Here is a 22914-nt window from a genome sequence, read left to right on the forward strand (position 1 = left end):
TTTTATTGACTTCTAGTTTCACACCATTGTGGGCAGAGAAGATACTTGGTATTTCAATCTTCCTGAATTTGGTAAGACTTGTTTGGTGGCCTTACATGGTCTATCCTAGAAAATGTTCCGTGTGCAATTGAGAAAAATGTGTGTTCTGCTGTTGTCAGATAGAATGTTCTGTGTCTGTTGGTCCATTTCATCTATAGTGTTGTTCAAATTCACTATTTTCTTATTGATTCTCTGTGTGGATGGTCTATCCATTATTGAGAGTGGGCTATTAAAGTCCAAACTATTGTGGTATTACTGTTGATTTCTCCTTTTAGCTCTATTAGTTTTTGCTTTGTGTATTTAGGTACTCTGATGTTGGGCGCATAAATACTCACAATTGTTATGCCTTCTTGATGTATTAACCCTTTATCATTTTATAATGACCTTCTTTGTTTTTAACATCTTCAGTTTAAAGTCTATTTTGTCTGATTGTCTGATGTAAGTATAGCTACACCTGCTTTTTTTTTTTGGTTACCATTTTCTTGAAATATCTTTTTCCATCTCTGACCCTCAGTCTATGTGTGTCTTTAAGGCTAAAGTGAGTCTTTTATAAGCAGCAGATTGTTGAATCTTCTTTTTTAATCTATTCAGCCATTTTGTATCTCTTGATTCAAGAATTTAATCCATAAACTTCTAGAAGAAAACATAAGAAAATGCTCCTTGGCATGGGCCTTGGCAGTGATTTTTTTTGAATATGACACCTAAAGCACGAGCAACATTCAGTACACCAAATCACAGCATATGTTCTAGAAGGAGTCCAGGAGACCATCAATAGTCATAACCTTATTTGACAGATACTGAGTTGGAGCCCTAGACAGGTGAACCGAGTTGGTCAAGTTCTCACAGCTGGTTAAATACAGACCAGGCTGGACCTCCTAAGCCGTAAAACAGTCTATTATCTTTCCTGTATACAGCCTACACTATGAGGATAAATTATAAAGTGAAATATATTTATATCACTCATTACTGGTAGCAGCTTTTAATTAAAATACTTGGAAATACTCTTTCAACAATTGGGTGATCTTAAGTAGTGATTCCCAAACTTTAGCATGCCTTAAAATCACCTGGAGAGCCTGTTGAAACAGATTGCTGGGTCCTATTCTGAGGTAGGTGTGTGTGTGTTGGGGGAGGGATGGGGGCGGAAGGCTGGAAGTTGCAATTCTAACAGATTTCCAAGTGGTGCTGATGCTAATAGTGTCAGTCTGGGGACCACACTTCAGCCACCTGATTAGATCCCCAGCAGGGAAAGTGACTGGTGAACTTTTCTTTGAACTTCCAGTGCATTTTCCATTAGAAGGCTGTGAGGAGCTCTGGCTTGAGTCGGACCGCCTAGGTGCTCTACTCTATGCTCTCAAGGCTGCATAATCTTAAATTATTTAACGTCCTGCATCAGTTTTCTCATCTGTAGAATGGGGATATTATCTTCTAACTCAATTGTAGAAAGATTAAATCAGATAACGTGTATGACGTGTTAATGGGTAAAAATCACTTGGTTTATCAACCGGAGACCAGTCAGGAGAAAAGAAAGGACTCTAGCTTTTATAAAGAGGGTTGACTAAATATAATTGGTTACTCAGGTGATGGAAGGGCTCAAAAACCAAACGGGGTGGCGAGAGAAACGAGAGGTTTAGCAATAGCAGACAGCTGCTATCTCCCTTAGGCTAGAGTACAAATGGGAGGAGGCAATGCTGCCGGAGCTCAGAAGCCAGAGGCTTCTTCTGACAGAGATGGCACAGTGGGGCTGCTCGACCCCCAGAAAGGGTCGGTCTGGCAGGAGCTGCAGCCACAGGAGAAACTCACTACCCAGAAGCCAGAGGGCAAAAGACCCCAAGAAAATGGTTCTCTGTGGTACAGAACGGAGCAGGGGAGAAGCAGGAAATGAATCTCAGAATTATTGCCAAACTCAACTCATTGTTGCCATGACTGTAATGATTTATGTGCCCCTCTCGCCTCCATGACCAGACCACGTCTTTGTGTCTTCATGTCCAGGACGCTCACCGTGCCTACACGTAAAGTAAGCGCCATATACATGTGAAGTGGCATTGTCGAAAATTCATTCAGCAATAAAAATAAAATGGGAAAGCTATTTCAGGTTAAGAATGGTTTTTATATATTGACTAGATGCTACAGGGTGAAACCTGAACCTGGAGTGTAGCTTAGCTCCCTGTCCACAACCCCATGTCACACTCTGCACACTGCACAATGCCTCATATTGTCCCAATTCCTTAACAAACCAGAGTTTGTGGAGAACAATTCTGCAGGTTCGGGGCTGGATGGTGGAGGAGCAGAGGGAATGAGGGGACAGTGGGCATTCTTATGCTTCCTTATAGCAAGAACATGCCTTGAAATGACATCTCCTAGAGGTATTCCTTTTCACTGAGATACAGTGAAATTTTGTGACCACTGAACTATCAGTAATGTGATCGCTCTTAATGTCCTTCTCACTTTCTAAAAATGAAATAATGTGATAATAGAATGAACGGGGGTGGGTGCGAGACTCTAGAAACAGAAGCCACTTTTATTAACCAAAAGAGCAAGAGAACGGTTTTAGAAGGATTGCTTAGGCGATAATCGAAATTTCAAACCATACCTTAAGTTTCAAAACAACCTTTATTCTGTTTGAAGACCTAATACAATGCATTGAAGCAACTTAAAACAACAAGACATAGCTCCGCTCAATCTATAGCTTGAACAAAATGTCAAGGAGGTCCACCTTCCCCCCGCCCCCACCCCAGTTGCCTTGTAAAGGCAAAATTACAAGTGACCGTGACATCCTCCCTCTCGTCAAAAGACCAACGTTACTCTAACAATGTCATAGAAACAAGATTTGTAAAAACATTGAACAGATCCTAGCTTTAAAAAATACACACATATAAATGAGATTTTTTTTCTTTTTTCTTTTAATAGCAGCATCCCGGGCAGCTAATGCTATCTCATGGTGACAAGTTTAATGTTAAGTTGGATAGTGTTTCCAATGAACCCAATTCTCTTCCCTCCCTATTCATAAGACTAGTATTTTATATCACTAGATCTTTAAAAAATAAGAATTTGGCATTTTGGAACTTTGTCCCATGTGAGGCATTGTGTTTTAAACTGCCCCTTTCTTAAATGACCCTGAACTCAAACTTTAGGGTCTGCTTTCCAACTGACTTGGATACCATGCATAGCAAAAGCACAGAGGTTAAAACCAGCAGAATTTTTCTCCCAATAAGGAACATCAGTAGGACTTCCCAAACACGTAACTAGCTATAGGACAAAGCAATTGGTTCCCCACAGTGACAGCTCACATAAACACATTTTGACTCGACACACTGAAAACAAAGATTTCCAAGTTAAGCGAGTCATCCAGACCAGCTCCCCAAAAGGAGTCTTTGAAAAACAGAAAAAAGCCAAAGAATTATGAACTTCTCACTTCACTTGCAAACAATTTTCACCTTTATAAGACAAAACAAAGCAACTTCAAAAGAAAAAAACAACCCCTAAACATATACAAGAATTCTACTAGACATTTGTATGATATGTACTTGAACTCAACAACTGTGGATCTGTTTTGGCTGAAAGGTATCCTGGAAACACAGTCCATGCACATATACATATATACATATATCAAGGGCTGTGAAGTTGTCAAGTGTTGCAAACACATGCTTTTTGCCTTTTCACGTGGTTATGATTTTTCTCTCGTGTGTATTATCAGGTCCCAGTGCTCCCACTTCTACAGCCCTATCACAGCCTCTCTGCAGCTGAGCTTCTGGCTTTTATGTTCAGGATGCTACATTGTGGCGGGGGAATCAACGCATGGATAAAAGCACGTATCAGGAGTGCCTCTGCTGGATCCATTCACACTTGTGAGCCACTCAATGCAGTTAGGAGATGACTTGTCTGATTGAATCCAAAGAGCCCTGCTGGTCAAACATCTAGAAGGACAAATGTGGGCATGCTACGCACAATCAAAAAGGCATTCAGCAGAGGTGTAAAATCATGGGTAAGCTGTAATTCGCTGTGATGCGGAACGATGAATCCTGCCTTTGCTGTTGAAAGAAAAGTCTATTGCATTTATGCCTGTGAGATGCAAAAATGAGGCCAGTACCTAAACGCCATGGCATCTTGCAGAGAGCGTTGAAGCAAAAACATTAACAAAACTGTAGCTTTTAATGAAACATTCCACCTCAGATCTTATATTTTAGAAATAAAATGAAAATTATACTTAACAGCATACATGGATGTGCTACCAAAAAAAAGAACCACCTCTAATTTATAAAGTACTGTTAGCTAACTGTTAGACTTCTGTGTGACGTGGGAGGAGAATCTTAAAGCAGACACTCACGGACTAAAACCAGGGAGATCATCAATTGTCTGGAGATGAGAGGGAGATGGTCAGATCAGTAGAGTCAAGTTTGAGGGCCGACAGTCTGGTTGTAAGACTGACTATTGCTCTTGATATGAGTAGCTTCATGTAAAGGAAAAAAAAAATACATTCTACAGTTAACTCAGCTGCTAGATGGATTCTTTCCAAAGAATTTTTAAAGGAACAACATTAAAAAACAAAACAAAAACCCCTCACCCCACTAGTTGAAGGGAAGAGAAATAAAGCTGTGGAGGAACTTAATATAAAGGAAACTGCAATTGTAAGATTCCATTTTAATCTACCGGAGTAGTGACCATGATTTTCATCGTCCTTTATTCCTCCCAACATACATACGTTTCCACTGCACTGAAAGGCTTTTGCTTAAGTCAGTCAGGGAGAGAGACCTCTCCCTTTGGCCCTAAACTGGAAAGATTAACCACCCCTGCCTTTGACCACAGTGAAGTATAGCACATACAATTACGTGAACGAGAAGGACTGTTGTTACAATTCCTGCAATGGCCTTGACGTTAACGAGCTCCTCACAGCCCAGGGCAGTAACAGTTATGATCACGTATATTTGCTTTATGATCTTAATTGAAAGGAAAGGTAGGAAAATGACAAATATCCAGATGACATTTTTTTTTAGATCATGCTTTTTCTAAAATGAACGCTTGCTGTTTGTAATGGGTAGTCTAACGTGAAAGAGACACATTATCTAAATGCACAGATTATTCTTTGAAATCAGTGTTCCCAACAAAGGTGACCACTGTTCTGGAGCCTAACCTCCTCCCTAAGAACTGAAATATCTGGCCAGCTGCACTGCGTCAGAGTTCCAGGAAGTCCGTAATTGTCACTCATTGATAATAACTAGCAGATCAAAGTGGGAAAAGACTGAGCATAGCAACTTCACTCTGCAGTTATTCACTTCTTTATAATCATGAGAAAGAGAAAGTGCATCCACCGCGCTGCCCCTCCCTCCACCCACCTGTACATCTCTCGCCTACCTTCCCCCTCCGGAGATTCAAGAAGTTCACAATTCTTGACGAAACAAACATTGCCAGGTACCGTATGTTAAGAGTTTTGAAATAATATTGTTGAACTCAGCGATATTTCATCATATTCATATACCTTTCTCTCTTTTTTTATTGAATAAAGCAGCTTTGAAGCTTATCAGGCACTGCCCAACACAACATTTAGTCCAAAAAATCTGTTATGAACTTTTTAACCTTGGGCTAACAGCCAAGTGCTCTGTACAAGAAAAACTGTAAAATATTTCATAGTTTTAATTCTGAAGCCATTTTTTTTTTTTTACTGGCATCCTGTACATTTCTTTTTTTTTAAAAAAAGGAAAAGAATAACAAATGAATTTTAACACAAACAACAAGGACAACAATATTTTCAAGCAACAAAAATTGGGGTGAGGGAAGCTTATTCTGAAAGTACATTTAAAACTGAGATAACAACTTAATGGAAATTAAGAATTGCATAGCGCTGTGAATTTAGCCTTCAGCAAAACAAAACAGAAGCTATTTGGTATTGATACAAATCCATCTATTTGATAGTTAGTCATCAAATATTATGTACATATTTTATATACTGAATGTCATTTTAAGTCCTGTTTTCCAAGCTCCATTTTTCTGGTGGTGGGTGGTTTTTTTTTTTCTGAAAAGTTCAAACAGAACACTTTCTGGCACTTTGCTACAACAGAATTTCCTCTGAACGTATGCGAGCTGACGTTCTCCCAAAGTGTCCCTTACGAGCGGAAGTGCCTTTCTGCTACATATCTTTCATTTGTTAGAAAATATAATCCACAGTGCGACGTGTCTGGGTCCACCGTGCACAGCAACACCCAGGCTAAACCAGGCTGGACCGAGCGTCCTCAGGCCAGGGCTCTCCAGCCCTGGCCACCCTCCGGTCTACAAGGTCCCAACTTTGAGCTGGTAAAGCTTCAGAAAGCATTAACAAGCACCATGGTTAAAGGCCTCTTTGTCCTTGCACGCAGAGATTTTTGCTTTTCTTTTTCTCTTTGTGTCGTGTGTTGTTGTGGCTTTAAGTGAAACCAAAAACAAAAGGAAAGAAAGGAAGGATAAGTACTCCAGGTTAGAATCGTACGGTCATCGCACAGCGCTAGGCTGCACGACTTCCCCTACTACTTTTTTGTCGAAAGCTCTGAGTCCCATCTGAAGACGGACGGCTTGGCTTCCACGGCTCAATTCACAGGGCAGGCTGGAGAGGAGCCCTGTGCTTTCCAGAGGCCTCAGGGTGGTTGAACTTCAGGAGAAGGATCAGAGGGCAAGCACTTCATCGCCTCTGCTGTGCATATACCGGGTAGGCTAGTGTGACGTTGAGGGAGTCGTTGTGCTGCACGAGGGACGTGTGTTGGTAATGTAGCACCAGTTCTTTCAGAGAGCTGTACAAGTTGTAGGGCTCCGCAAAGCCGTAGCCAGTCGCTGTTTTGTTTATGACACAATGCTTCACTTCGCCGTCCACCCTAGAGAAGAGAGAGAACAAATAAATGCCTTTCGAGCTTGTCCGGGACAATGCGTGACTCCACGAGGTGTTTTTATTAAAATCATCAGTGTGAAAAAGTACACTCTATGCAGGCCAGTCTCCGCAAGGGGAACAGTCCTGGGTTGGCTGTAGACTCGAGGCTCTGTCACTTGCTGGCTGAGTGGCTCGGGTAGGTAACCCAGCTTCACTGAGCTAGGTATTTTTATCTTTAAAATGGTTTAAAAGGAAGATGATAGCAATATATATGTAACAGAGTGGCTTTGAGATATGACCTAATGTATGTAACATGCTGGACAGAATGCCTAGAATGCAGTACGCATGCAATAGCCGTCGCCATCAAGGCCACTGTACGACCAAGTAGTACTATCATGACAATTCTTAACGGGGTTCCTTAAGATGTCTACACACCTCTCCGTTTTTGCATTTACGCTATGTTCTCCTACTCTCTTGTCCTAACTCCAAGTTCTTCTCACTCCTTTTCTGTAGGAATAATTCTCTGCTTAGAAGGAGATCACGGAGTGTAAGGTACTTTTAGAAACTCTTCCTCCTAGAGGACACTCACTCCTCTGAAAGGTTAGTGATCCGGAACTCACTTTTCAAAATACTTCCCAAACTACTAAGAAATAAAAAGAAAATATGCCGTATGATGGAATTGTCTTCTCTTGTGTGTACATATCTCAAGGACAGTGACCAGGGTCCTTTCTCTTGTTATTTTGACCCGTTTCTGATGGGGACTTTTTACCTGTGGGTGGGGCTCTCATGTGAATTACCTCAGATTCTAACTATATTAGCCTTGGGAGGCAAAAAAACTAATAATAAACAAAAAAATCCCCAAGCATTGCTATTTCCACCTTAAAGATGAAAAAAAAAAAGACAAAGATGTCTCATGATTAAGTAGTTGCTGAATTGGGACCCAAACCCCAGTCTTCCAACTAAACAGCAGGTTTCTTCCTACTAGACTCTATTAGCAGACAAACTTTAAAATATCATGTCTATTTCCTCTTCTACATTATTATAACGTAAGATTCTCCAAGATTAGAACTTTTTCAAATCCTCGCCCCCAAGGTTGGCTGGCTGGCCGGCTGAAACACCCTCTCAAGAGAAGTTTAACAAGAAAGAGAGTTTGCTGGGGATACGTACACCACGGAGCAGGCGTAGCAGCCCTGTTTACTGCTTTCCCGGACAAGAAAAGTGCCATCTCGCTTCCCTCGCAAGAGGTTTTCAGCTTTGTTGCGGTTGCTGCTGCCGACATTCCACGTCTTCTCATCATGGTGGGGCAAATCCTCATCATCTTCCACCAGCGAATATTGGCTAAGTGGGCGGGAAAGAAGGTTTCTAAATGAAGGGCATGGGGGCCACCAGCCTGCGCCACTGTCCCTCTCATCACTTCTACCTCGTTCCTGCCCCTCCTACAAGCAAGTCAGGCCAGTGATCGTGGGTTGGACTCGACCAGCTTTCCTGGCCTGAGTTTTCCTCTCATCAAGTTTAGCCTTCAATGTAACCTTCCTGGACAAACAGTTAGCCACAAAAGTTATACCCTTCCTGTTTTCAAGTCAGCAACTAGGCTCAGGTACCTGGGCAGAGAGGAAGGTATTAAACAATCCTGTTTGTCCAGTTTAGATCAGGACATTGATTGACTAGGAGGATTGCCAGTTTGCAAATAATTCAAACAAAACATAAGCTTCAAAAATATACTAAATATAATTGTGTCCTTTTTTTTTCTCTGATTTTTCCAAAAATCGGTTGGGATCTTTCAGATGTTCAGGGACATCATCATGGACACAATGTCACTTTACAGCATTATGGGAAAAAATAAATCTGTATCCACCTTCGCTAAACCTTCCTTTATGAGACTGAGCGTATACATTTTCTCCGACAAGACGTTCCAAATTCAGTAACATTCCTCACTTGTTCTGCAAACAAAGCAAGTCATGCATTTTCCTCAAATGAGAAAAGTCTTTTGCTAACGCCCATCCGTCGTAAGGACTTACTCTTCAGTGTTTTCATTGCCCAACCACTCGTTCAACTTCTTTTGCCGAACACCTTTTTGAGTCAACCACCTGAAAGACAGTTTTAAAAAGAAAATGCATTAATAACTCATCCTTATTTTAGCAATTACCAGTCTTTCAACTATAGGGTTCCACTTCTAACACTTACATCAAGTACTGGTCTCTTGTCTTTCTCAGCTGAATGAGGTCTGGCTTAATGCTGTTCATGCGTTTGTCAATCTCGCGATACTCGGCTGCCTGCTTCTTCAAGTCCTCCTCCAGCCTTCTTCTGCTGTCAACAATCTCACTGATTCGAGACTTTAACTTTTCATAATTATGCATAATTCTGCAGACAAGAGAAAGGCCCTTGTAAATACCTGGGTGCATTATGAGGGTTCCCCAAAGTTTACGAAAAGTTTCAATATGGATGCCCAGCAGTTTCCTTCAGGTAAAGAATGCTTTCTCTTCTTGTCATTTTTTAATTATTCAAAGCACAGAGAGGAGGATCACCTATAAAGAGTTTTAGAGGATTTTGGTTACCACTAGCACAAGCACAATGGAAGCACTCATGGTTCACCAACCTTTGTATTTCTTTCTCGTTGCCTTCGCGTTTAAACTTTTCTATGTATTCTTTGCTGTACCGCTCCTGGGTTTGGCACTGTTCTTCGAATATTTTTATAGTTTCATTAAATGCTTCAATAGCTGTTCTTTTCATTTGGATTTCCTGCGACATAATTTTAATAAGACACTGTCATTCCTTTCATAGAATAGACAATTTCTTATTGCAAGACACTACCAGGACATTTGATGTGTATTACCACTTGGGGTGTAAATACTCTGTGAACAAGGCAGGACTCTAATTCACAAAACCCATTAAACTAAGACCACAGGAACGCATACTTCCTCTGGAGAATTCTCCCCAATCTAGGGAAGATGATTGCTAGACAATTTCCTATAGTTTTCATCTTTTTTAAAGCCATTCCACTTTATCAGCAATTTATGGCATCTTGTGTTGCCTCCTACTCCCTCTGGCGGTCCCAGATACATGACGGCCTAGAGAAGATTAAAGTCTCTAGGAAAACACTGCAGTAACTGAAGCTTCTACTTTTCACAGCAGGGTCTATGGTGGTGAAGTCTCCATTTCAGAGATTAGACAAGTTTGTGGAACTTCCAGTTCTTGTTAGCTTCCAATCCGAAAAGAATTCTTCAATTAGGAGTTGTTTCAAATCAACTTAAAACTCTGCATTTCTCCAGTCAACCTAATTTATGATTCTGCTACTTTTATAGGCTTCATTTAAAAAGTTTAGAGATACAGTGAATAACTATTAGAATAATCAACAGTGATTCACAAATGATCTCTCCCCCGACTTCATGTGCAAAAGCTCAACCTTTCTTCTCTTCTTTTTTTGAAGCTGAATATAACACGTTAGGTTCTAATAACTAAGAATTCTAAAGCTCTAATTTTCACAGAAAACTCACCTGGGAAGTGCGAGTATAATCTTCATATAATCTATCATATTCTCGACTTTTTTCTTGAAATTGAGTGTTATATTCATGTAATTTTTTCCCTACAGCTTCAATATTATCTTCTTTGACAACCTGATCCTAGAAGGATGACGGATTGAAAGAAAAAGAAAAATTCAGTTGATAAAGTATTTAATCAAATAATTTGTTTAACAAAATAGCTGACGTGGAAAAATCCTTAAAGCAAAATTTCATTTAGCCACTCTAAAATTCTAATTTTGTGATCACGAGTGTAAAGTTTTTCAAACTTCATTACCAAGCACTGAAAGTATCTTATTTGTTTATTTATTTTTTTAATTTTTATTTATTTATTTATTTTTTCTGCTTTATCTTCCCAACCCTCCCCCGTACATGGTTGTATATCTTAGTTGCAGGTCCTTCTAGTTGTGGGATGAAAGTATCTTATTTAAATACTATTAACAACATGAGTATTTGATTACCTGTTGGTATTTGGATACTGGATAAAGTAATTTCACATCCAGCTTGGGGTTATACTGAGCTAGAGATTCATTCCGGTAGTGGTTTATTAGTTCAACCACAGAGTTGAAGGTTAATGGGTCAGAGAAACCATATTTCCCATCTCGGTGAAATATTTTGATTAATTTGTTATTTCCTCCTTTCCTGTGAATACAGTATAAAGACAATGGCATTACAATTTTCTTTAAAGAAAGGTCTTTTCATGTCCACCTGAACACCCCAACTGGAGCTCCATTCTGACTCACCTTAGTGTCAGAGTGTAATCGCCATGCATTTTAGTAGATGCGTCTCGTACCAAAAAGGTCCCATCGGCTGTATCTCGGAGTTTTTCATTCACTTCTTCCCTGGAGTGAAGAGAACACAGGATAACACTCACGTCGAGGATTCAGTGACTCTAGGTTCACACTGTTTTTAATGGACTTTATTTTTTTAAGAGCAGTTTTAGGTTCACAGCAAAACTGAACAGAAAGTCCACAGGGCGCCCATGGACCCGCTGCCCCTCCAGATTTACGTTACTGATTACGTTGTCAGAGCTTAATAACTTATTCTTTATTTCCACAGAGATGTTATACATTTCATCGCATTACAAACAGGTGCATGGGAGTTAAAGAAAAAAACACCCGCTTTCACTACTGGTCCATCTGTGGTACAAAGTTTTAATTTATTTTTTAACCAAGCACTCCAATTACTCTAACAAATCAGCACAGACAGCTGTGATCTCAAGAAGGTTTTCCCCAACTCCTCACTCTGCTTTATTAAAGAAAGCTAAGAATAAAAATGCCATTTCACTTTATGATGTTTGAGCTGACCATCATATTAATTCTTAGAGCTTTGCTTAATCAAGAGTGACTTTACATTCTGCCCTTAGGCAGTGCCCCTTCACTCTGGCGCTGCCCTGACATCTCTGTCAATAATGAAACTTCTTGGGGCTTTAATTTCCTGTGGCATCCCGCACCCACAGTTCTCCAGTGCTCAGTGACTTCTCTGGTCTTCTTTGGAAGAAAACCAACTATGCTTCATGCTTATGTTGGATGGGAGCCCAAAAACAGAACTTAGCAAGCTGGTGCTTTTCTTTCTCTTAACCTAAAACTCTCTATCTCCAGTAGAAAGTCCGATTTCTGCAGCCTTACCTCGAGATATCTCCCCAGTACCATTCAGCATCTTGTAAGGACATATTGTTATTCATACCGTTGTTGGCTACAGTAGTGGGTTTTGGTGGTTTGGGAGGCAGTGCTGTAGATTAAGGAGGAAAAAAAAAAGGTTGTTTGCAATCCTGACGACAATCGAACATTTTAAATTAGACCTAAATTTCTTTAGCTAAATAACATTTCTATGTAGAAAAAATTAGAGCAACTGTGAGATATGGCAATAATTCCTGATTCATGAAACATGGAAGACAGTGTTCTTAGGAAAAAAAAAAATCAGAAATCTTTCAGAGTATGGCTCAAAGAGAAAAGAAACAGCTTAGAGACTAACAAATAAATTGGGTTGGCCCTGTGAATGAATTTCAAAGGCAATCCAGAGTCACGACATTTTCTACTTCTAGGTTCTAGCTGTATTAAAGTTTCATGCCTGGTCAAATCCATCCAAAGGAAGAAACTACGAACAGATGAGCAGAAGGAATCACATGGCTTGGCTTCAATTTCCTCCTCTTATTTAATTATAAAAGACAAATTTAGTTTGTGTCCTCACAAATGCTGCTGCAGTAAGAAAACACATTGCTGCAGCTGAGTTTTAAAAGGAGGAATTGGGTTTCTCTAATCTTAGTGTTTCAGTCACTGCTCTGCCAAAAGCCACTTTAAGAAACTCATCTGTGACCTAAATCTCTTTAGTATTCATGTTAAGATTCCATTGGATAAATTGTGCTCTATATGCCAAGACTGATTAAAAACCATATCCCTCTTCTTCAAAGTCAAATCGGTATTCATATGCCCATTGGTGACAAATAAAAGACTGCAGTGTTTCTGAATTTCTTAATGGGGACGAAGGTTAACATTGGAATAAAATAATTTAGAAAGCAAAATCAGTCTAGGATCTTTAGCTAAATTCTAAGTTGTAAGATTTAAAGCATTGCTACTATTTTAATTTATGCAAAAAGTATTTCAGGAGTCTGTCAAGAATATTTTATAAAGACTTAGACTAAATAATGGACAGCCAACCTTTCTTCTCATTACAGTATCTTGATACAAGAGAGAGCAGGCAAAGTCTCAACATTTGATCTAGAAGTTTCAGGTCACCTAGAACTCAGTTGCAATCACTGCTCCATTTGACAAGCTTTCTGAAGTACCGAGTGTGACCACTGCAAAGGATCACACTGTGCCGCTCCGCTGTCAGCAGAGACAGGCAGCATAAAGGATGCAGCTTTTTAATTAAAGGAACGATATACAGCAATGTAACTCCAAAAGCAAAGGACCTCGATCAACAAAAGACACCAGTGAAAGACTGGAATTGAATTCATATTCAGTCAAATTAGAATAAGCATTTACCACACACAGCCTGATCTGCCTGTCTGCACAGGCAGGCAAACAATTTGCTTCATTTTCAAGCTATGATTAAACGGATTCTTATTAAATTAAAACAAATTAATAAAAATAGAAATCTAAAGAGGATCTGTTACAGTAGTTGTCAAAAAGAATTAAATGCCACAAAATTAACTAGCTTTCTACAAGAATACTGCAGTATTACCTGGCGGATCCATTTCTATATAAAACATCAAGTCAGTGCCACAATTTATATCTGGCTTAGCATATTCTAAATCCAGGTCTTCCATATTCCAAACAGTGTTGTACATTTGTGCAAGAGTTCCCTTGGCTGAGCTCAGTAATAAGGAAAGAGTCCGGCTTTCTTTGTAATGGTGTCTTGGAATTCATTTTAAAACCTATAAGGGGCTGCGCTGTAACCTATTACATCACACAGCCCAGCCAATCAAGTCAGACGAATGTCACCAGACCACTCCTGCTTCATCACTTCTCCTCTATACCGGCCCTAACACGATCCCAGCCTCACTAAGAACCTACCTTTAATAGAACTGCAAAGGAGACATGCTCATTGTTTCAAAAAGGTGTTTAATCTGACTGTTCTTCTCCAGCAGTGAGTTTTCTAATTCCTTTTTTATTACTCCCTGCAGCATGGTACGCTCCGCTGTTGGCAGGTTGACAAAAGCTGATATGCTGCAGCACGGAGCTTTTTTTTTTTTTCCTCCCTTAGTGCATCTGGGTTTATAGATAGCCCGGTCATTCCTTGGTTTAAAAATCTTACAAAGGCATCAAAATGGTATATTTGAGATCTATTTTACATTCCTCCCATACGTATTAAATACCTCCCATATATATTAAAAGCAGAAAGGGTCAAGAACTCTGGATATTTAATTTCAGTCCTATATAATTCTGAAAACTCAGAACTGAAACTCTGTCACAAATGTACAACATTAGAAAGCACAATTAAAAAAAATGTATAGGCAATCTCCTTCTCTATCAAATGCTGCAAAGTTAAAGTTAGACTTTCTGGAATAACAATGAAAATTCTTAACAGAATGAAGATGCCCATTAAGCAGAAATAATAAACATAATTGTCAACATTACTATGGTCAAGGTAAGTTGCATCTTCCAAAAGGAAAGAGGCCATATATCAGAACGCAGAGCAGAGGTGAAGTTATCTCTGCAGAGTATTTCTCCCTGATGAACCCGTCCTAGGATTTATTGTGCTAATGCTGCCTGAGGGGGAAAGGCACCACTTTGGGGGGCTATTTTTTCCCCCTCTACCTGAAATGGCTTACTCTAGGGACAGAGATTATCATTCCTTCTTAGCAGTTTTTAATGCACAGAAATTAATTCCTCTATAAATTTACTTATTCATTTTAGTTCTTTAAAGCCATTCTGCATATAATCCTGCCACCCACGCTGGAGCCTAACGTACATTCCCAGAGTGAACCAGTCTCCCTACACTTTCCATAGGATGCTGAGAGGGGAGGAAGTAGGGAAAAGCTCCCCACCCTCATGGAAATGTAGCTGACTTACAAAACTATAGTGGGCTTTGTGGTCTACATACATGTGTATGTCACATATTTGTGTGACAATTTAAAGATCACAGAAGCCCTTAAATTTTATTCTTAGACTTTCTATCAAATTTGGAATCATTAAATATATAAAATAGCAGAGCAAAGGCAAGACATCCTGAGCACTGTTCACTCGTGTCCCCTCTCCGGTGCAATTCATTTTTCCACTGAGGAGGAAGGCAGACTCCCCCTCCACCCTCCCACCCTCTCCCACTCACACTTTTCTATTTGCCTAAGAGCTTAAGTAAACCTAAACTCAAATTCAAATAAAAATGGCAAAAGTGGTGGTGGTGGGGGGAGGTATGCTTTCGGATACGATTCAGGAAAAAATTCTTTCTTAGTTTAATAAAAAGTTGACCCTCCCCCAAAAGGAAGGGCAGCAAGTCCTGCCAGCAGCTGTGTGGCCGGTCTCACAGCCAGAGGGCCGCCTCACGCTCTGCGAGCACTTGGTGCAAACCAGTCCTGCTGCTGGATCCCATGTGGCAATCTGACCCAAGGAGGAGGGGAGGAAGACAGGTGATTTTCCACGTCTCTCGGACGCCTGGCCGGCCACCAACTTCCAGCCAAGCTCTATGTAGTTACCTCCTTCCCCATTTCCAGCCTAAACCCTATCTTTCCCTCACACTGTGCCCCTTGAGGAAAGGGGGGAGTGTCTCCCCTAATCTCTCATCTGCCCTCCCAGGCAGTATTTAATCTCCCCCCCCACAGCCCCCGACACACACACACACACACACACACACACACACGAAGACAGACTACAGAAAGGACCCTTTCACAGTACAAAAAAACAGTGAAATAGCGAAGGGGCCGAGAAGTGCACAAATTAAAGGCAACTTACTTTGCAGGTTATGCATTTTAACGGTTTCCCTTTGAAATGCCTGTATCCGACAACGAGAAAAAAATCCCAGCAACTATTCTTCCAGCACGGGCTGGCAGCCCCCGCGGCTCGGGCTGCAGTGCTCGCGCCCCGGGCGCGCGGCCGAGGGGCCCGGCGGCGGCAGCGGGCTCAGCAGCGGGCTCAGCGCCGGCGCCGCCCGCACCCGGGGCCTGGAGGTCGGCGCTGCGCCGGCGAGGGAAAGAGCCCAGGCGCTCGCTCGGCGCTCGGAGATAAAGATCGCGGCTTCATGATTAACTCGGGCCGGTTCAAATATTTGCTGAGCTCGGGATTTGCGGTGGGGGAGGGGAGCCCAAGTCAAAGTCAAAGTTGTCATCGGCTAACAAGTGGCCAATGCCAGCCCAACTCGCTCATTTTCACCGAGGAAATGAGAAGGCCATTGTGAGGGGACCTAAAATAGTCTCGCTAACTGGCTGCGGCGGCGCGCTCGCTGGCTCGCGGGGCTCAAGTGGCCACAGAGAAGCGAGGCACTATGCGCTGCCAAACACAGGAAGTGGCTGAGCTAGTTCAGCAAAAAATAGAATCAAAGCCTTGCTTGTAAAGGCCTGAACCTCTCGAAAGGCCCAGAACACCGTGCCTAGCTCTGTCCACCTCCCACACAATAGCACAGACAGCCCCGCAGGTCTAACAGGAAAGCCCTACGGAGCAAGACGGCAGGAACAGGTTTAAAAAATGTTTAATAGTCTTAGGAGAGGAGCCTGGGTTAGATCATTGTAACTGTGCGTGGATACTATACTCCACGACCACGTGAAGATTAACAAAGAAAAAAATCCACTCTGCGGCTATTTTTATGAGGTCGATTTCAACTCACGTTCAAACAGCCGTATGACTTTCTAATAATTCAAAGGTGTGTCTGCATGAGGTTCATGTGACCATAACATAGAGCAAAGGAGAGGAGGGCAAGGAGAATGGCATACCTTTCTACAGGATTTTTGGTCCTTTATTTGAAGAAGCTGAAATGAACCAGTCTTAGGACTGTTGGCTATTATTTAAAGCATTAAAATTTGACCTAAGCAAATCTTCACTTGCATCAGCATACGTGGCTTTACTATTATCCCAAGGACCATAAACACAATGTAAAATCACAGAATTACTGGCTTTAAAACCAGAAAGTAATGTGGCGATCGCTTCAAGCAACTCCCTCACGCTACACACACACACACAATCCTGACCCAGAGGGGCGAGGTGGTTTGCACAAGATTCCAGCACTAGGACCAGAATCCAGCCTTTTCCTGAACTCCTTTTGCTCCACCCACTGGCCCTGCTCTTCACTTCCCTCTGCCAGAGAAAGTAAAAATTAACAAGTGAAACTAACATTAATTTCTTTTATGCCACATGCAAAAAACTTCACACCTACAACAAACTGTTTTCTATTTTTAGCTTATTTAAATTAAAAAAAAAAGCCACCTTCTAATTCTCTTTGAAGAAACACAGGTTCTGTCTATAGAGCCCCTCAGACTCTGTATGGGAAAGTGACCCAGTGGTCACATGCAGTGATAAAGGAAGATCTAGGTGCTTATGTGAAGTCCACACAGGCAGGAACCAGCTTCAGGATTACTTGCAGTGTCTGGGAAGTGGTGCTCAACTGACAATGAAAGCGATTTTACAAACTTTCCTTTGGTGCAATGGGTATAATACAAAAACCCTACTTTTCCAATGGAAAAAAAAATAGTCTATATAAGTGAATCTTCTAGGTCCTGCCAGCTGATCACAGGGCCACATGGTTAGTTCAGAGAATACCTTTGCACCCTGAGCTGCATAATCTCGCCCTACTTTTAAAAATAGTTTCTCTGAAGCTAGAAACCTTGGAAACATCAGTCTCTTAAGCATACCTGTCTGGATCCACATGATGTTTCATGTCAAAACCTCCTAAGATTAAAATGCTCTCTAGTCCAACAAGGTATTTTCTGTTTCAGAAGAAAATTATCCACTGGAGAGCAGTACACCCTCTACTTACAGAAAAAAAGCTTAAAAGAGATTTGAAGAATTTGCTTCAAATTTCTCACAATATGTACAATCATCTACCATGGAGGTTCCATTATATTAGTGTGAGTGGAGTCTTTTCATTCAATTTTAGTCTTTGAAAAGAGATCTGCAAGACGCATGCTCTTCATTAGTTTAAAAAGGGAGCCCTCTGCTGGTAGAACGGAATCAGAACCTTCTAGGGAGAAAACAACGTTCTATCTCATTCATCCCACAGTGTCAAAAATGCCACACAAAATAAACATCACTTAATCTATACAATTCACTAACAAGTAACTCAACTAATAAATGCACAGATGTCATAACAACTTAGGAAATATTTTCCATGTGGTTGCGAAGCTCTTTTCAGAAAACGTATTTTAATTTCAGCGTTTATCTGAGGCCCAAAGACTCAGCCACACTGGAAAACTTACATAATCGAAACTAACTTTACCTTCTAGATTCTTCAAAACCATACATCTTATTACTTTCCCTTTCCTCAAAGTTTTGTAAAACTCATTTCAGAGGCAAAAATAGGCCAAATTTCACTTCTCAGCAGGTGTGACCTAGTCTATTCCCAGAATCACTGAAATATGTTTGAAAGTTACAGACTGAACACTGTGTCTCATAACGTGCAAGTCACCACCAAATAGCGAAGGGGCCACAACGGCTTTCATTCTGCACAACTGCTTAAATATTTTTGTGGGCCATCATTTATAAACAAAAGACCACTTAAAAAAAAAGGCGGTGAGAAAAAAAAATGAACCAAAATCTTCGTTTAAGGGTTAAATGAATGCCTCCCTTCATAATTTTAACTTAAGACAACTTGGGACAGAGGGGCCTTTCACGATGATGCACATTCTTTACCCCACATCCAGTGCTCTTCATGACCCGGCGCTAAGGAAAATGTCCATTTGAGTTTATACGCAAACTCAGGTTTACACATGCACAAAACTGACACATTCTACCAAGTACCTAAAAAGGTGTGCCCATTGCGTAGTGGAATAAAGAACTCCTTCCCTGCCATTTCCCTCACAGATGCTGTCCCTTGAGGCTTGAAAGAGAAGGCGGCACCATGAAAACAAAAGTAAAACCGAGCCATACCCCACCAACACACGCGCCCTGAAATCTCTCTCTCTTTCAAAGCACAGATAAAACTTCCTAGTTTTCAATATAAGCTAGTATGGCTTGCCTCTGTTTATTTCTACCCATCTAAATACATGCATTTTTTTCAAGGTTTCATTTCTCACCTTTGAAATAAACCTCTAATGTCAGACCACATTTTAAACCCAATAAAAAATAAATCAGAGAAAAGTAAAACTCTTTGAAAGTCATTTCCCTCCATCTTAGTGCTGGCTTTAGTTTTGGTTGAAAACCAAGCCCAGAACATTTAAAACAAGATTTATGAATCAGGCTCTTCAGGATGAATGTTTTGCAATGTGCCAGTGGTTAAAAATTAACTCTGACAGGTGTAGAAGGGCAGAGAGGGAGAAAGAGTCATTTATTTTCCACTCTGAGCTTGAGGATGCAATGCTAGACGTCAGTTATGCTACATGAATATTTCTGAATATATCCATGAAATCTGAAATATGTAAATACATTTATAATGGGTTTCATTCAAAGGCACCCCGTTTTAAATGGTCCCATTTTTACCTGAGTTGCCCTATAGAAATCTACTTTAGCTACCTAAGTATTAATAGGGTCAACATAACACATAATGATTCCAGGGAACCTGCTGTTCGGCTTTAAATATTTTTAAGACTTTTAGTAACAAAGGGAACAGCAGACTATCAACAAAGTTCTGGGAACTTACTCTGTGCTTAACCTTTCAAACCTTAGTTTCCCTCCATCTAGGGAGAATCCGTGCTTCACAGGTTTGCTGGATGCACTAAATGAGTTGGTTTGCAAAAGTTCTTTGAAAGTTGGGGAGTTTATCAAAGAACTTTAAAAACTTTACATGGATGATTATTAAGCTGTGCCTAGTCTATGCTAGGAAGAGCTCAAAAGGAGAAGCAGCCTTTGTCCTTGAGAAATGTAGCTGAGCAGCTGAAACTAATAGGAAGAACCAGAGAACACTTAAGTTTAAGAGGACAAGGGGGTTAAGGGCATAAACACATCAAATGGGCCGATGACCTGCACATAAAGCAGGGAGAGGACCTACCTGGGTGCAGATGAAGTGGATGGCACTGTTGGGGGCTGCTGTGTACGGTTGTACACTTTGTGCACTGTGTAAAGGCACCTGGGCAAGGTGACAGAGGGAGCTGGTACTGAAATCAGGGCCCCTCCACTCACTAAGCCACACACAGAAGAAGGGCATCATACTAAGGCACCTTCCTCTCTCCAGGCAATGCACCTACGGGGCAGCAACTGCCCAGTGAGCGTCCCTTTCAGATTTCCATTAAAACCCTTCACAGGCTCCCAGAGGCCTGGCTCTGCTGGCTGGGTCAGTCAGGAGAAGGGCCTGACAGGATTCAGACAGTACTAACTAGGAAGGATGGACTGGGGGGTTGGAGCTCTAGAATGAGGCCGGCTCTGGCGGGGCTGTGAAATCTAAGGTTGATGCAACAGACAGCAGAGACAGACTACAGGGCCATGGGCTTCAGTTCTCACTACCTCATTTAATTCTCACAACCACCCCAGGAGAGAGGCATTATTCCTGCTTCACAGACTGGACAGCAGTTTGGAGAGGCACAGTTACCTCGGCAAGTAAGTAGCAAGAGTTGAGATTCGAACCCAGATCTATTTGACTCACGCTGTTCTTTCCACTGCACGACGGATGGAGTGATTCTGAGCCTTACCTACCCCAAAAGCTATAAAAATTGCCCTGAGGCTCTTTACTATATGTGACCCACAGGAGCAAACGTCACATTATTTTTAGTTTACTACTTGTGGAAACTTTAGAAGACTTTTTTTTTCTTTTTTTTTGAGGGAGATTAGCCCTGAGCTAACTGCTGCCGCCAATCCTCCTCTTTTTGCTGAGGAAGACTGGCCCTTAGCTAACATCCATGCCCATCTTCCTCTACTTTATACGTGGGACACCTACCACAGCATGGCTTGCCAAGCGGTGCCATGTCCACACCCGAGATCCAAACCGGCGAACCTCGGGCTGCTGAAGCAGAAGATGCGAACTTAACTGCTGCACCACCGGGCCGGCCCCCAGAAGACTTTTTGACTAGACACTAAAAGCAGCCTCATTGTTCAGGAAGATTCCAAAAACCCAGGCAGCAGGTGCAGCAGACAGGGCAGCAAGTTGGGGTCCAGGGTTCTCCCGCAGACCCAGGCTGGGTGGCTCCAGGAAACTCTTAGCCTCTGTGGGCTTCAGTTCCTTCATGTGCAAACAAAGAGCTGGACAACGCTTTCAGCTCCAAAGTGATGCTGTTCATGATACTGTCACTTCAAAAAAATGTTTACTGGTTTTTAAAATCTGGCAAAAATATCAAGCCATTATTTTTGTGCTTTGCAACTTATTTTGAATACATCTTTGAGACTCCTTGACTCCAAATGCTATTTCTCCTTTCCCTATTCAAACTTACCTATTCTTCAAAGCCCATTTCAAATCCTATTTTTTTCTATGAGCTTCTTCTGTCTACTCACCCTAAAAAGTCACCAATCACATCTCTAAAATTCTTTTTATACTTATAGCTCATGCCCTCCCACCTAATATTTAATTAGATACTATGTGCTAATGGGTCTTATAGTCATGCGCCACACAACAATGTTTTGGTTAACGAAGGACCACATATACTTAAGATTAGTACCATACAGCCTAGGTGTGTAGTAGGCTGTGCCATCCAGGTTTGTGTAAGCACCCTCTATGATGTTCGCACAACAAAATCGCCTAACAATGCACTTCATAGAATGCATCCCCATCGTTAAGTGACACATGATTCTATTTAAATTGACATATTGCCTCAAACATCATCAGTTTTGCTGATCATTTCAAGCTCTATCTAGTAAAAACTAGAAAAGATGTCTATCTATCCCATAATGGTCTTGTTCCCTTTCCCGTCAAATATCATTGAAGTATTCATTTCTTTTTTTTTTTTTTTGAGGAAGATTAGCCCTGAGCTAAGATCTGCAGCCAATCCTCCTCTTTTTTTGCTGAGGAAGACTGGCCCTGGGCTAACATCCATGCCCATCTTCCTCTGCTTTATACGTGGGATGCCTGGCACAACATGGCTTCACAAGCGGTCCATAGGTCTGCACCCGGGATCTGAACTGGCGAACCCCGGGCCACTGAAGTGGAACGTGTGAACTTAACTGCTGTGCCACCCAGCCGGCCCCTCAAGTACTCATTTCTATTCACAACAATAAAGTTACTGCAAATAAATGATTTATGACCGTTCACTGAAAATGTGCTGGTGTTGTGCCTCTGGTACTAGCACATGCTGGGGCAATGATGAAGGACTATGAAAATGTCGCATTCTGACCAGGACTAAGAAATCACTTCTCTAATGCAGGGTGCCCTGCCAATCATTTGCACTGGAGCCATTCCTGAATGCAAAGGTGTTGAGGATTTGGATGTTCTTCCTGGGGTTGGTGGTATATTTTCACAAGGGAGAGACACTGAAGCATCCATTTAATTCCAAAGGGCCTATATGAGTTCCAGAATGGCTAAAAGATATCACCCAAAGGGAAAAAGGGCTCAAACTAGGGTTTAAAAATTACTTGGATTCTTTTTGAAGAGGGTGCATGAATTCTGGGCTGGTCTAGCAAACGTTCAAGGCTTTATCCTTCTTCAACAAAGCTGATGGAACTAATCCGCCCTTAACACCGGCACACAATTTCTCAGAAGAATGTAGGTAGAGTCTATGACCACATCAAGCAGTTTCAAGTGTGCATTACGAAAATGGCTGCAGATCAATTTTTCCTTTGGTGGAATTAGGCTGAAACTGCTAGACATTTAACCAGTTTACACCAGACTAATTAAACTCCACCACCGACCCTACATCTACTGTACCCCATGTAGTAGAACTTCTCAAAAACTCCATCTGACAAATTCGTTCGTGGTATCTGTCAATCCCTGTCGGGATTTCTTCCAGAGGGGTAGCCACTGAGAAGACCAGGACTATCCCCTGGCCCTTCACTGCAAGCAGGGCCCAGCTCTCCCCCTAGTCTC

General features: G+C 41.5%; 1 protein-coding gene across 5 annotated transcripts in view; it reads right to left on the bottom strand.

Moving 5' to 3' along the window:
• Positions 1-2630: 2630 nt before the first annotated feature.
• Positions 2631-22914, bottom strand: part of PIK3R1 (phosphoinositide-3-kinase regulatory subunit 1) — an 83511-nt gene continuing 63227 nt past the window's right edge. For 3 of the 5 annotated variants that reach the window (XM_023625591.2, XM_070246802.1, XM_070246801.1), the window contains exons 8-16: positions 12015-12117; positions 11130-11228; positions 10848-11028; positions 10363-10488; positions 9465-9607; positions 9053-9229; positions 8887-8955; positions 8036-8206; positions 2631-6875 (exon numbers count right to left, since the gene is read on the bottom strand). In XM_023625591.2, the coding sequence (XP_023481359.1) occupies positions 6686-6875; positions 8036-8206; positions 8887-8955; positions 9053-9229; positions 9465-9607; positions 10363-10488; positions 10848-11028; positions 11130-11228; positions 12015-12117 (1259 nt within the window). In that variant the 3' untranslated portion in view covers positions 2631-6685. Of the gene's footprint in view, positions 6876-8035; positions 8207-8886; positions 8956-9052; positions 9230-9464; positions 9608-10362; positions 10489-10847; positions 11029-11129; positions 11229-12014; positions 12118-13569; positions 13909-15776; positions 16539-22914 lie in introns of those variants that run through there. The other 2 variants (XM_023625592.2, XM_003363844.5) reach the window with 2 other exon arrangements.

This window comes from Equus caballus, chromosome 21 (genome assembly GCF_041296265.1).
Source record: "Equus caballus isolate H_3958 breed thoroughbred chromosome 21, TB-T2T, whole genome shotgun sequence".
In the NCBI taxonomy this organism is placed as follows: Eukaryota; Metazoa; Chordata; class Mammalia; order Perissodactyla; family Equidae; genus Equus; species Equus caballus.